The sequence below is a fragment of the Corticium candelabrum genome, chromosome 2 (assembly GCF_963422355.1).
Source record: "Corticium candelabrum chromosome 2, ooCorCand1.1, whole genome shotgun sequence".
Classification (NCBI taxonomy): Eukaryota; Metazoa; Porifera; class Homoscleromorpha; order Homosclerophorida; family Plakinidae; genus Corticium; species Corticium candelabrum.
The window spans coordinates 3,271,417-3,286,120 of NC_085086.1; the positions used below are offsets into that span (position 1 = coordinate 3,271,417).

Genomic DNA, 14,704 nt, shown 5'->3' on the forward strand with positions numbered 1-14,704 from the left:
GTGACACAAAGTACGTAACGCTTGAGAGTGATGATCACCCGCTAGATAAACCCCCTCTATCATTCCACTTTGCAGCCAAAGTGACATCCAAATAACTATTACAGATGGAGATATTAAAATCAACTATTCAAACTATTTTGAATATTCCCACGACTAGTACAAGTTTGTATGTTCAGTTTTACTTCAAAATCGCACATTTGTAGAAGTAGTGATCAGATATCTTCATACTTATGGGCCGATTTTAAAAAATTGGAACTCTGGTAGTACATAAAGATAACATTTAATTCCTTTCAAACTTAATTTGTGTTGAACAACTTATATCATCAATAGAAATACCACCTAAATTAGAACTATTATGATTAAAAGCCATCTCTACAAGCCACTCGAAGACATTATAATTAATTAGCTCTTTGCAGCCAAAGTAACATCCAAATAACTATTATAGATGGAGATATTAAAATCAACTATTTAAACTATTTCAAATATTTCCACGAATAGTACAAGTTTGTATGTGGAGTTTACTTCAAAAACTGCACATTTGTAGAAGTAGTGATCAAATATGTCCATGTTTATGGACCAATTTCTAATAGTTTGAGCTCTAGTATTACATGAAGTAAACCATCAATTCATTTCAAACTTGATATTTATGTTGAACAACTCATATCATCAATAAAAATACAGTTTTAATTAGAATTATTATGAGTAAAAGCCATCTCTACAAGCCATGCACTTGAAGACATTATAATTCATTAGCTCTTTGCAGCTAAAGTGATATCCAAAAAGTATTATAAAGAGACATTTAATATCAACTATTCAAACTATTTAAAAATATTTTCACAATCGGTACGAGTTTGTATGTGCAGTTTTACTTCAAAAACCGCACATTTGCAAAAGTAGTGATCAGATATGTCCACACTTATTGGCAGATTTCAAATAATCGGAGCTTTGGTATTACATGGAGACAACATTCAATTCCTTTCAATCTTAATAATTGTGTTGATTAACTCAGATCATTACCAGAAATAAAATTTGAAGAAGAAATACTTTGACTAAAAGCCGTTAAGAATCACTGCAATACGAAATCTTCGAAACGCAAGCAAAACCCAATGCAGTTCCTTCCAACTGACCGAACAGCGTGCGAGTTATCTTTCTTTACTAATTATTGATCTTGATAAAGAATGAGAGAAATTAAGTACAGGGAGGGCGCGAGCAAAGTATTAGAATGTCGAGGCACATAAAATAGTTGTAAATTCTAGACTATTCAGTAAAAGTCAATATGTTTACACAATTTGAAGAGATAAACTTTCCCTATTTCTTTCTCTTTGTTCAACCTTTTGGAAGACAAAAGAGTTCCTACAAAGCCTTACGCCTTCTTCTACAAAAGATACAGCAATGAACAATCCAGCGATAGTCAAAGACGTGTCCCGAAAAGATACTTTGTCACACCAGCTCCAGTAGCTGTCTATGACACTGCATGGTTACAAAGTGGTTTTGCCGCGCCAGCGACTTAGTTGAAAAGAGACGTACGTGCATGCCATATTTTGTTATTAATGACTTCGTCTATGTAAACCTAAGTCAATTAGTCATGCAAACGTTCCAGATGTTGAGGTTTACTTAGTTACGTACCAGAAACGTTACACGTATAGGACGTCGTGCATACATGGAGCTGGCCGGGATTGACGCTTTTGAAGAAGATTCCAAAAGAGAAAATACAGGTACCTCTTTCTTTTCTTGTTTTTGTTACTGCAGCTACAACAAATGCTTATATTTTATTAGAAAACACTAACTACTCTAACGCTTCATGTCAATAGCGAAGGCATCGCAAAACTCACAGCAAGTTCGCAACGTGCTCGCAGCAAAACTTTCTGATGAGTGGTTTCACACGTGCAGCTTCAACAGGCTCAGCTTTGCACGCGGAGCTGGAGTCGGCTTCACACGTGGAGCTGGAGACGGCTTGAGTTCACAAGTGGAGTTGGGTCGGCTTACACACGTGGAGCTGACGTTGGCTTCGCACGTGGAGTGGTAACAACCACTAGTACAGCTGCCGCCTACATGAAAGTAATAGCATTCAATATGTTTCCAAGGATAGATGTCCTTGAAATCAGTTTGTCAATTTAGCAACAGCACGATCCATCACTGTGTTATATAATAGAATGGCCTTTTCTCAAATAGAACGCACTTATCCTCTACCACAAATAAAGTACATGATTCTGTGTCTCTATACTACAGTTTACATAGTTTTACCTTTCACACCTACAATCACCCGTTCTCAAACAGTTAAGAATCTCCATCCACATTGTATCGTATTTTTAAGGTGGTTTTTTCTCAACAGGTTTGCATCGACTGGCTTAATTCTTTGGATAAGCCCATCACCTGGAGTGTTTTTTCTGAATACCTATCATAGTATATTCGTCTCTGTGGGTACCGGTGCTTGTATCGCAGGTCTCTGAGATGTCGTCAAATCGCATGTAGAACTCAGATATCTGTTTGGTGGTTAGGTTAGATTTTGGAATGTTTCTGGCAGTCCTTTCCAAATATCTCGCTTTGTACGTCACCCACGTACGATCATAAGTTTTCTGGTAGACACCAGCGCATCGAAGGCTGGATTGCATCTGGTAATGCCTCTAGGGATTCTCAAGCTGTAATTCGTAGAATCGAATTCTAACCCTACGCGATTTGATACAGATTGGGAGCTTGAGTAGTCCTCGTGTTAAAGAGTATATTGTCTTTGTACTCTCCAATATAACACTCATTTCTCCATGCCCACTGATTGGGGTGAATTTAAATGAGGCATGAGGTAGAGATCGAATTCACCAACGAGGTTGGTTGCACGCATGGAGTTGGAGTTAGCTTTACAAGTGGAAAGGTTATAACCATTGGTGTATTTGAGGTGGGTTTTGCATTTGGAGTTGATAAATCAACCTCACCGTCAGATCGTTGCGTCAATCAATGGCAGCGATACTCTCATCGTTCAACTCAAAAGTAATCAAACCCTAATTTTCAAGAAGATGCTTAATTAAATCGCTAGATTGATGCTTCCATCGTGCATATACTTTTCTAGCAATCGCACCCTTTCGGTTACCACCTCTCCAATACAAAACACTATTTTCCCAAAGCTGGCGCACTCCCGATCTCTCCAATACCAGCGACTATTTTTCCAAAGCTGGCGCAAAAGAATGTATTAATTTGGAAAATTGCTCTCTAGGTAGTAGGGTAAAGTACCGCGTTCTAGCGAACTTACGGGATCCGCGTGAACTTTAGCCCCCATTTCAAGAGGTCACCTGCTACATATTGCACAATACTACATGTATCAGCAAGAATTACATGACGTTCTTCATCAATCAATATGGTTTGTAAGTATATACTACGCGAATGTTTCTTTCCAAAATCATGAACTATTGATTTAAACTTCCTTTAATTTGAAATGCTCTAATCTTGATTGTCGCTTGACTCGCTTCCATATTGTCGAGAAACATCCGCAAGAACATTCGGGAAATGAGTGACACACCTCGTAGACTCGACGTAGAGACCTTGGCGCTTAGAAGCACTGCGGGCTTTGTGGTAGATCTGTGTCTGGTTTGAGAACACTTGCATGCCTTCTTTGTGCGCGATGCAAGCACAATGCAGTTAAGCAGAATTTTAAAATACACAACATATTCCATCAATATCCAGCAGCTACGTTATACGCAAACACTGTCTTCAACCAATGTATTTTAAACTTCAACTTTACAAACACAAACAACCAGTAAACATTCATATCTAATCAGATAACGAACTCATTTTCAATTAACTATCGATAGTTCACGTCTGCGTGAGCTGCAATTGTATTCATCATTGCGTTTTACTTCAACAATTAACTCAAGCAGCTCCGTCGCAGACAATACCTTATCCTTTGACTTCTTATTACGACTGATCATGCTCCAAAAATGACGACAAACAGATGAAAGTTGTGAACATGAGTCGTATAACTTGATGAGGAGACAGATTAGTTGATGCAGATCATCATCATATGACTCAGCACGTTCACTTATCTTATTATGCATGAGACAAGATGCTACTGGATCTAACAGTTTGGCGGTCAGTCGAGATGTGATAAATACAGTGGTAGGGCTGATGTAGCCGTGAATGATTCCCACTTGATGATGCAAATAGTCAACTGCACAAACAATGCCATGAGAAATATCAACTCGTTCGTGTACATTCATCTCTTCATTCACGACTGAATCATCAAGCACATCAGACAAAGACGTTACAACCTTCTCCATCACCAACATGTCACTACCCGTAGACACAGTCACACCATATGTCACAGCTATATTGGGATGGTGGAACATAGAGAAAACAACAGATGAACTGCAAGCACCGTTGGAAGGAATGGATAGAAATGTGAATAAGCTTCTATCACTAAACACTAACGACAAAATAACATAAAATATTAAGTAAACTGATATAAAGCACATTACTTGCAGAAGTTTGAGCAGATAAATGAGTACTAATAGAGTTGGTTTGAGACTTGCTTGATGATGATATCATATCTCTATCCCTTTTAGCAATCATGTCTTCTGGAGTGTCAATTGTTTGGTGTCTTGCAACTAATGCCGCAAAATGAAAGAATTCTCCATGATGTCCACAATGATTTTTGTTTTCTTTTCGGTGAGATCTATGATATGGTTTTCCACCTGTGTGTATTCTCATATGACCTTGTAGATGACCAGAATGAGTAAACTTTTTTCCACACTCACTGCACTCATATGGTCTTTCTCCTGTGTGTATTCTCATATGAATTTGTAGACTACCAGATTGAGTAAATTTCTTTCCACACTCACTGCATTCATATGGTCTTTCTCCTGTGTGTATTTTCCTATGCTTTTGTAAATTACCAGAATCGCTAAACTTCTTTCCACACTGACTACATTCATATGGCTTTTGTCCTGTGTGCATTCTCATATGAACTTTTAGATTTTCAGATTTAGTAAACTTCTTTCCACACTCACTGCATGAAAATGGCTTTTCTCCTGTGTGCACTCTCATATGAACTTTTAGATGACCAGGTAGAAAGAACTTCTTTCCACACTCACTGCATTCGAATGGTCTTTCTCCTCTGTGCATTCTCATATGAACTTTTAGATGACCAGAATCAGTAAACTTCTTTCCACAATCACTGCATTCATATGGCATTTCTCCTGTGTGTATTTTCCTATGCTTTTGTAGACTACCAGATCGAGTAAACTTCTTTCCACACTCACTGCATTCACATGGCCTTTCTCCTGTCTGCATTCCCGTATCAACTTTTAGACGACAAGAATATCTAGAGTTTTCCGCACTCACTGCATTCATATGGCTAAACACGTAAGTTAGAAAGCAATAGTGTGCAACGATTAGTCACCAATTAACCTTCTTCTATGCATTGGGGTCACAAGAAATTTTCACTTTCTCAACATTGCAGAGACAAAATTCAAGCGAAATCAATACTGTTTTCGGTGAAGTCTTGACGCGCTATCTCAGGACTTAAGTAATCGCAAAACAGATCTGGTGTAATAACATACGGGATATGCTAGCACTGCCTTGCGCCGCTAGTACTAGGCTAGAAGCAGTCCACCACTGAAAAGCTCCTTTTCTAAAGCTAGACACGTAATCGACAACAGCGAATTGTCAAAAGATCGAGCGAGAGACCCAAAACATCTAACGCGCACACCGCGTAGACCAAAGCACGCACATATCGTGTCTATATATGCATGCACTGTAGTCACAACATGCCCATAGGTAAGGATTATACTTACAGTTACTGCAGTGACGAAGAGAAGCGTGGTTGAAACAGATCTGACGTAACGTGCGCTAAAAAAAACGAGTTCTGGTTGATTACTACTACACCGTGACCGGTTCTTTCTGCGGTCTTAATCTTCGGAGATTTCAGAATGTAGGCAAAACTTTTAATTACTGAAAATTCAATTTTTGCATTCTAACAAGAAAGAAAGTTACAGCACACATATATTCACATGCTCCGGACAAGTGACTTCCTTGGACTCCGAGGATAAGCCTATAGATACCGTATCCGCGAATTTTATTTATGCGTTTCGTGATTTCTTCGCAAAATTCGCAGAATTGTTATGATCGAAGAAATAACCAGTTATAATTAATTAAGGCGCGTACTTAGCTTATGTGTGTTCGGGGAGCCATTTCAGGCGAAGGTCGCCTCTTACTTCGGTGTCTATAGACGACCAACGTGCATGCAATATTTGCACCAGAAGTCAGTGTTGCTGGCTGGTGCCAAAATTGTGGCCCCAAACCGTTCTCTGGTACTGGCCACTTGATTAATTAACATTAATAAAATAGCCTATATCTGAAATTAAATTTTACCAAGTCCAAACTCGAAAAATCTGCTGACTTGAGCTAACTCCTCTAAACGGTGCCCTTATATTATACAGATCAATGATTGCAAAATGCTCTACAGAGTTAGCTGTTAATCTGCGGACCTGAGAATAGGTTAGCAATGAATACCAAGCCATGACTTCCACGCCAAGTCTGGTGCCACAATTATTTTGAATAATGGTGCCACAATTATCACCATCACCATACCAACGGCAACCTTAGATGTAGACGCTGTAATTGCTAAAGTGCTGGCCTGGGTCCCACGTTCCATATGTACCTAAATCGATTTAAGCAGATTTGACTCCAGAACTCTTGCAGTTGGCGCGTAATGTGTAGTGGTTATCAGTATCATCTTTATATTATGCATTTTTACCACCAACGTCTTCCAATAGACCTGTAATTAAAAATATAATAATTAGAATAGAGCATATGATGTACAACTTTGAGGCCGAGTACAGGGCTAAATGAAACGAACCAATAAAAACTGCAGGTACAGAGGCAGATCCAGGGTGGTGCCTAGGCATCTCATTTGTCAGGTCGGGAGACTGCGTAAGTACCAAAATACAAGTTCCTGGAATGATATGACTTTTTCTATAAGCCAACATAGTTAGAAAACTGTCCTGTAAAGCCAATTGAGACAACAGTCATTCCTAGATGTAAACCTATCAAACAATGTGTCAAAACTAATTTTCCTAACATTCTTACTCCTACACCAGTTGCTACTGTTAACGCAGTATCAGTGGCCTATAAACCTTTTAATTACTGCCCAGTATGTTGAAGAAAGCCATTCTGCGTCGTTGTTTGTTAAAATTTACAAATGTACTCAAAGTTGCATCATTACCGCCGTCAGTTGTACATACACGTGTATATATGTAGGTTTCCTGTTCCTCGTGTTTCCTGTTTCTTATGAGTACACACCTAGAACATAATTAATACACCATGATTCTATGTAGTACTCTAGATATGAAATTGATCTTTTAATAAAACATTAACGTATACTATGGTATTCAACAACTTTTCATAAACCTCCAAATTTGTCCAAGCATTTTATTTTTGCACCACCCTTTTTCCAATCTCGATCCGCTACTGACGTACGCCTCTGAATTACATACTATAGGATGGCCTGTTAACGTCGCCCTAGACCTCTAACTTGCCTCTAGAGGCACGTTCATTGTGCGCATAGCATTCGGCAATTACATTGTTAGATGGCTTGGCTTTTATCTCTGGCACGACTTTGAGAGTGAAAGTACAAGATAATTATATTATGTCCATGCATGGTGTAACGATTGAGACACCATGTGTTCTATAAGCTTCTAATCTTATATATAGATGCATGTTACACAGCAACTGCAGTAAACGAAAATTAAGACTAGAGTATTACTTCAGTATGTCATGTCAATGTTTAATGACTAGCTAGTTTTAGTTCAAGTTGAACTAAAACTAGGCGGTTGGAAGAGCATTGAAACAAAATTTATTTTTAGGCGAACAATAATCATTTGTATCAGTTATGCTAGGACAGCAGCCGTCTCACCTAGTTGACCATTTCTTTGCATTTCATGCCAACAATACACCGCCGAATCTAATACCAATTTGCAGCGTGGTAGTTTGAGAAATGAACTCATGTATTGTGCGCGGTTAATTAGTGTAACTACGTAGCACTCAGCGTCCGTGCATTAATTAAACAAATCGTACGTAGTACACAACACATGCAACTACGAGTCAACTCTACACTAAGTGACTTCCTGAACATGGTAGGTTCACTGCAACTGCACTGCTATTTTGCCACACCTAGATGTTTGCATGCAGTTCTACGTGAGGAGAGCCACTATCGTACAAACGAGCTGCTTGCTAAGTCAAAAGCAGTAGTAAGTTTGACTGTACCGTCACATTTCAATCCGTGCTCAGATGGCAATACACGCCAACTTTGCATGATCATGATGTGGACTCGGTTCCCGTCTGCATACCGCTGCTTTGATAAACCAGTGAAACAGAGCCGGCGGCTCGCACACCATTTCCCCCACAGACTAGCTAGCATCGGCCTCCCAAACCCTTGTAGCGCCGATTCAAAATCGTAGTACCGCCTCTTCTCAATATGTTGCGGTTGGTCCTAGGACCCGCATTAGTGTTCAGTTTTATAAATGCATACCTTTCCAATTATGCCCGTAATCCAAGAACGACGGAGACACGTCGCGCTACAACATCGTGTCGCATCCCGCTGCACGGGTACCTTTGTGTTGAAAATTCGCGATGCGCGCATCCGCTGTGACTCGACGCATCCGCTGAGACTCGATCGTCCGGATTCGATGTGAATTGCCGCGAAATCGCGACAAAACTTCGCCGTGAATTCTCCGCAAGACTTTGTCTAGTAGACGTGATCATGAAGTCTTTGAGAATGCAGCTGGCTGGCTATAGTGTAGATGTCGAAGCATCGGTTCGAACAAACGGCTCTACTAGGTGTCGTTACTGCCGTTGACAGGCGCAGAATACAAATCACGACGTGTAGGGGCGTAAGTTTGCGTGGAGAGCGCACTACAAGTCGTCGTTTGTGTACAGTGTAGTCTTTGGTAGACAGCAGCTAGGCCTTCGTTGAATACAGGAAAGGTATGCATTTATGAAACTTAATACTAATCCTAGTCCTAGAACCAACCGCAATATATTGAGAAGAGGCGGTACCATCCCAGACCCGGGCAAGTCGATTTTGAATCGGCGCTGCACGAGTCTGGGAGGCCGAGGCTATAGACTAGCTGACAGACGCGCAAGAGTGGTAAACACTTGCTACGTCGGTTTCAAACCTGCAGATGAGTTCGAATTCAGCAGACAGAAACGTTGCAGGAGAGTGTAGGTTCACCGGACCAGCCCCATGCAGGTCATTCCTGGGCTCATTGTGATTGGAACCGACACTTGGGGACTTGGTAAATCCGCGTCTGGTTGAGAACACTTGCATGCCTTCTTTGTGCGCGTTGCAAGAACAATGCAGTAAAGTAGAATTTTAAAATACACAAAATATTCCATCAATATCCAGCAGCTACGTTATACGCACTGTCTTCAACCAATGTACTTTAAACTTCAACTTTACAAACACATACAACCAGTAAACATTCATATCTCATCAGATAACGAACTCAATTTCAATTAACTATCGATAGTTCACGTCTGCGTGAGCTGCAACTGTATTGCTCATTGTGTCTTAATTCGTCAATTAACTCAAGCACCTCCCTGGTAGGCACCACTTTATCCCTTGACTTCTTATCACGACTGATCATGCTCCATAACTGACAACAAACACATGAAAATTGAGAACATGAGCCGTATAACTTGATGAGGAGACAGATTAGTTGATGCAGATCATCATCATATGACTCAGTACGTTGACATATCTTATCATGTATGAGACAAGATGCTGCTGGATCTAACAGTTTGGCGGTCAGTCGAGATGTGATAAATACAGTGGTAGGGCTGATGTAGCCGTGAATGATTCCCACTTGATGATGCAAATAGTCAACTGCACAAACAATGCCATGAGAAATATCAACTCGTTCGTGTACATTCATCTCTTCATTCACGACTGAATCCTCAAGCACATCAGATAAAGACGTTACAACTTTCTCCATCACCAACATGTCACCTCCCGTAGACACAGTGACACCATATGTCACAGCTATATTGGGATGGTGGAACATAGAGAAAACAACAGATGAACTGCAAACACCATTGGAAGGAATGGATAGAAATGTGAATAAACTTCTATCACTAAACACTAACAACAAAATAACATAAAATGTTGAGTAAACTGATATAAAACACATTACTTGCAGAAATTTGAGCAGATAAATGAGTACTATTAGAGTTGGTTTGAGACTTGCTTGAGGACGACATCATATCTATATCCTTTTCAGCAATCCTGTCTTCTTGAGTGTGAACTGTTTGGTGTCTTGTAACTAGTGCCGCAAAATTAAAGAATTCTCCATGACTTTCACAATGGTCTTTCTCTTCTTTTTGATGAGAACTATGATATGGCCTTTCTCCTGTGTGCATTCTCATATGAATTTTTAGACTACCAGATTGAGTAAATTTTTTTCCACACTCACTGCATTCATATGGTCTTTCTCCTGTGTGTATTCTCATATGCTTTTGTAGATTACCAGAGTGAGTAAACTTTTTTCCACACTCACTGCACTCATATGGCTTTTGTCCTGTGTGCATTCTCATGTGAACTTTTAGATTTGCAGATTGAGTAAACTTCTTTCCACACTTACTGCATGGAAATGGCTTTTCTCCTGTGTGTATTCTCATATGAACTTTTAAAAGACCAGATCGAAAAAACTCCTTTCCACACTCACTACATTCAAATGGTCTTTCTCTTGTGTGCATTCTCATATGAAATTTTAGATTACCAGAATCAGCAAACTTCTGTCCACACTCACTGCATTCATATGGTCTTTCTCCTGTGTGTCTTTTTCTATGCTTTTGTAGATTAGAAGATTGACTAAACTTCTTTCCGCACTCACTGCATTCATATGGCTTTTCTCCTGTGTGCATTCTCATATGAACTTTTAGATCACTAGAACGACTACACTTCTTCCCACACTCACTGCATTCACATGCATATGGTCTTTCTTCTGTGTGCACTTTCATATGAAATTTTAGATGACCAGGTCGAAAAAATTTCTTTCCGCACTCACTGCATTCAAATGGTCTTTCTCCTGTCTGCATTCCCGTATGATCTTTTAGACAACCAGAAGTAAAGTCCTTTCCACACTCACTGCATTCATATGGCTACGAAAAATATACACGTAAGTTAAAAGACAATAGTGTACAACGATTAGTCACAAATTAACTCAGTTTCTGCTACTAGAACCTTCTTCTGGACGATGGGGTCCCATACAATTTTCTCTTTTCGAAGATTGCAGAGACAAAATTCAAGCCAATCAATGCTGTTTTTGGTATAGTCTAGACGCGCAAACTCAGGACATAATCGCAAAGAATAGATCTGGTGTAACAACATACGGGATATCATATGCTAGAACTTCACTTGCACCTCTAGGTACTACTGGTGGGCTAGAAGCAGTCCACCACTGAAAAAGCTCCTTTTCTAAAGCTATACACGTAATCGACAACAGCAAATTGTCATAAGATCGAGCGAGAGACGAAAAACATCTAGCGCGCGCACCGTAGACCAAAGCACGCGCATGTTGTGTCCATGCACTGTAGAAAATGTGTCACAAAATGTTCATAAGTAAGGATTATACTTACAGTTAGTGACGAATAGAAGTGTGCAGATCTGACGTAACGTGCGCTAAAGAACAAGTTCTGGTTGATTTCTATATAAACTAGTTGTACAGTACGGTATCCGTAGGCGCCTCGCGTTCGTGAGTAACACGTCTAACGGAGTTTTCAGACCGAAACGCCGAGTCCTAGCTAGACAATACGTATTTGTTGAAACCCTAGCTGTCATGGAAGTAAACATGCGATTGATTGATTGATTGATTGACTGAGACTATTTTACGACGGGAATCCCTCGACACAGAGGCTCTTCCGGGAACCGTGCTTACAAGAAACTATCTACACTTAATTACACTAAATCTAATCAAGCATACAGATATAGTTTCCTAGACGATATCTAAACACTACTCTATTTGAAATCGTTCTCAATGAGGAAGAGAGCGAGTTCCAGAGACACTGGGCCCGATAGAAGAAGGTACGGCGCAGGGCTTCAGTGTGCGGCCGTGAGACGATGACTTCTGACGCTGCGAACTTCCTAGTAGTCTAGATTACGTATTATAATATATATATATATATATATAAAGGCCTGGTATAAGTAGTCGTCGTTTTGCGATCGTGATCAAAACAATTGAAATGTACAGTCTAGGTATGCACTCAATTCCGTTGTAACGACAGTGGTATGGTATTTACTGACATAGAAATTGATATCGGCAAACATTGACTGTCAACAGTGTTAGATGCAGCACAGTGTAGTAAAGGATTGATTGTACATAGTATGGGACGTGCAGACCCGAATCCAGATGGGGTTCAGGGGATTTCAACCACCTCTTTTCCAATAGGTGTGGTTCAATAATTTCATATAATTTCATTAGAAAAGAGAAAATTAGTAATGCTATAAATAACTGCTACCAGGTCAAGCCCCTCTATCAAAAATTAATGGATCCGGCGCTGTATACGTTATACGAACACTGCTTTAACCAATGTATTTTAAACTTCACCTTTACAAACACATACAACCAGTCAATATTGATATCTAATCAGATAACGAACTCAATTTCAATTAACTATCGATAGTTCACGTCTGCGTGAGCTGCAACTGTATTCCTCGTTGTGTTTTAATTCGTCAATTAACTCAAGCAGCTCCGTCGTAGACACCACTTTATCCCTTGACTTCTTATCACGACTGATTATGCTCCAAAAATGACGACAAACAGATGAAAATTGTGAATATGAGCCGTATAACTTGATGAGAAGACAGATTAGTTGATGCAGATCATCATCATATGACTCAGCACGTTGACATATCTTGTCATGCGTGAGACCAGATGCTGCTGGATCTAACAGTTTGGCGGTCAGTCGAGATGTGATAAATACAGTGGTAGGGCTGATGTAGCCGTGAATGATTCCCATTTGATAATGCAAATAGTCAACTGCACAAACAATGCCATAAGAAATATCAACTCGTTCGTGTACATTCATCTCTTCATTCACAACTGAATCATCAAGCACATCAGACAAAGACGTTACAACTTTCTCCATCACCAACATGTCTCTACCCATAGACGCAGTAACACCATATGTCACAGCTATATTGGGATGGTGGAACATAGAGAAAACAACAGATGGACTGCAAACACCATTGGCAGGAATAGATAAAAATGTGAATAAGCTTCTATCACTAAACACTAACAAAAAATAACATAAAATGTTGAGTAAACTGATGTAAAACACATTACTTGCACAATTTTGAGCAGATATATGAGTACTATTAGAGTTGGTTTGAGACTTGCTTGAGGACGACATCATATCTATATCCTTTTCAGCAATCCTGTCTTCTTGAGTGTGAACTGTTTGGTGTCTTGCAACTAGTGCAGCAAAATGAAAGAATTCTCCATGATTTTCACAATGGTCTTTCTCTTCTTTTTGGTGAGAACTATGATATGGCCTTTCTCCTGTGTGCATTCTCATATGAATTTTCAGACTACCAGATTGAGTAAATTTCTTTCCACACTCACTACATCCATATGGTCTTTCTCCTGTGTGTATTCTCTTATGCTTTTGTAGATTACCAGAGCGAGAAAACTTTTTTCCACACTCACTGCATTCATATGGTTGTTGTCCTGTGTGCATTCTCATGTGAACTTTTAGATTTGCCGATTGAGCAAACTTCTTTCCACACTCACTGCATGGAAATGGCTTTTCTCCTGTGTGTATTCTCATATGAACTTTTAGAAGATCAGATCGAAAAAACTCCTTTCCACACTCACTGCATTCAAATGGTCTTTCTCTTGTGTGCATTCTCATATGAAATTGTAGATTACCAGATTGAGTAAATTTCTTTCCACACTCACTGCATTCGTATGGTCTTTCTCCTGTGTGTATTCTCCTATGCTTTTGTAGACTACAAGATCGACTAAACTTCTTTCCACACTCACAGCATTCATATGGTTTTTCTCCTGTGTGCATTCTCATATGAACTTTTAGATCACTAGAGCGACTAAACTTCTTCCCACACTCACTGCATTCACATGCATATGGTTTCTCTTCTGTGTGCACTCTCATATGAAATTTTAGATGACCAGGTCGAAAAAACTTCTTTCCGCACTCACTGCATTCAAACGGTCTTTCTCTTGCCTGCATTCCCGTATAATCTTTTAGATGACCAGAAGTAAGTTCTTTCCACACTCACTGCATTCTTATGGCTACGAAAAATATACACGTAAGTTAACAAGACAATAGTGTACAACGATTACTCACAAATTAACTCAGTTTCTGCTACTAGAACCTTCTTATGGGCGATGGGGTCCTATGAAATTTTCACTTTCCCAAGATTGCAGAGACAAAATTCAAGCCAATCAATGCTGTCTTCGGTATAGTCTAGACGCGCTATCTCAGGACTTACTCGCAAAGAAAATCTGGTGTAACAACATACGGGATATGCTACCATTTCACTTGCACCGCTAGTACAGTACTAGGCTAGAAGCAGTCCACCACTGAAAAGGCTCCTTTTCTAGAGCTAGACACCTAATCGACAACAGTGAATTGTCATAAGATCGAGCGAGAGACCAAAAACATCTAGCGCCCAGACCGCAGACCAAAGCACGCGCATATT

At 39.7% G+C, this 14,704-nt stretch overlaps 1 protein-coding gene across 1 annotated transcript; it reads right to left on the reverse strand.

The window, feature by feature from the left end:
- Nucleotides 1-3,673: 3,673 nt before the first annotated feature.
- LOC134176296 (uncharacterized) lies at nucleotides 3,674-14,514 on the reverse strand. Its single transcript, XM_062642970.1, has 7 exons — nucleotides 13,329-14,514; nucleotides 12,658-13,277; nucleotides 11,228-11,389; nucleotides 10,179-11,145; nucleotides 9,507-10,126; nucleotides 4,464-5,370; nucleotides 3,674-4,411 (listed from the first exon to the last, which is right to left on the reverse strand). The coding sequence occupies exons 1-7, from the start codon at nucleotides 14,230-14,232 to the stop codon at nucleotides 3,783-3,785; spliced, it is 4,809 nt and encodes a 1,602-aa protein (XP_062498954.1). The 5' UTR covers nucleotides 14,233-14,514; the 3' UTR covers nucleotides 3,674-3,782.
- Nucleotides 14,515-14,704: the final 190 nt, after the last annotated feature.

What these genes read in the sequence shown, in the direction of transcription:
- LOC134176296 (XM_062642970.1), bottom strand. Translation starts at nt 14,232, where the DNA reads ATGCAGGCAAGAGAAAGACCGTTTGAATGCAGTGAGTGCGGAAAGAAG. An exon ending in GCAGACGTGAACTATCGATA is followed by an intron (nt 11,390 to 12,657) that starts GTTAATTGAAAT and finishes GTGAAGTTCTAG; the next exon opens with CATATGATATCCCGTATGTT. An exon ending in ATCTGCTCAAATTTCTGCAA is followed by an intron (nt 10,127 to 10,178) that starts GTAATGTGTTTT and finishes TTTTGTTGTTAG; the next exon opens with TGTTTAGTGATAGAAGTTTA.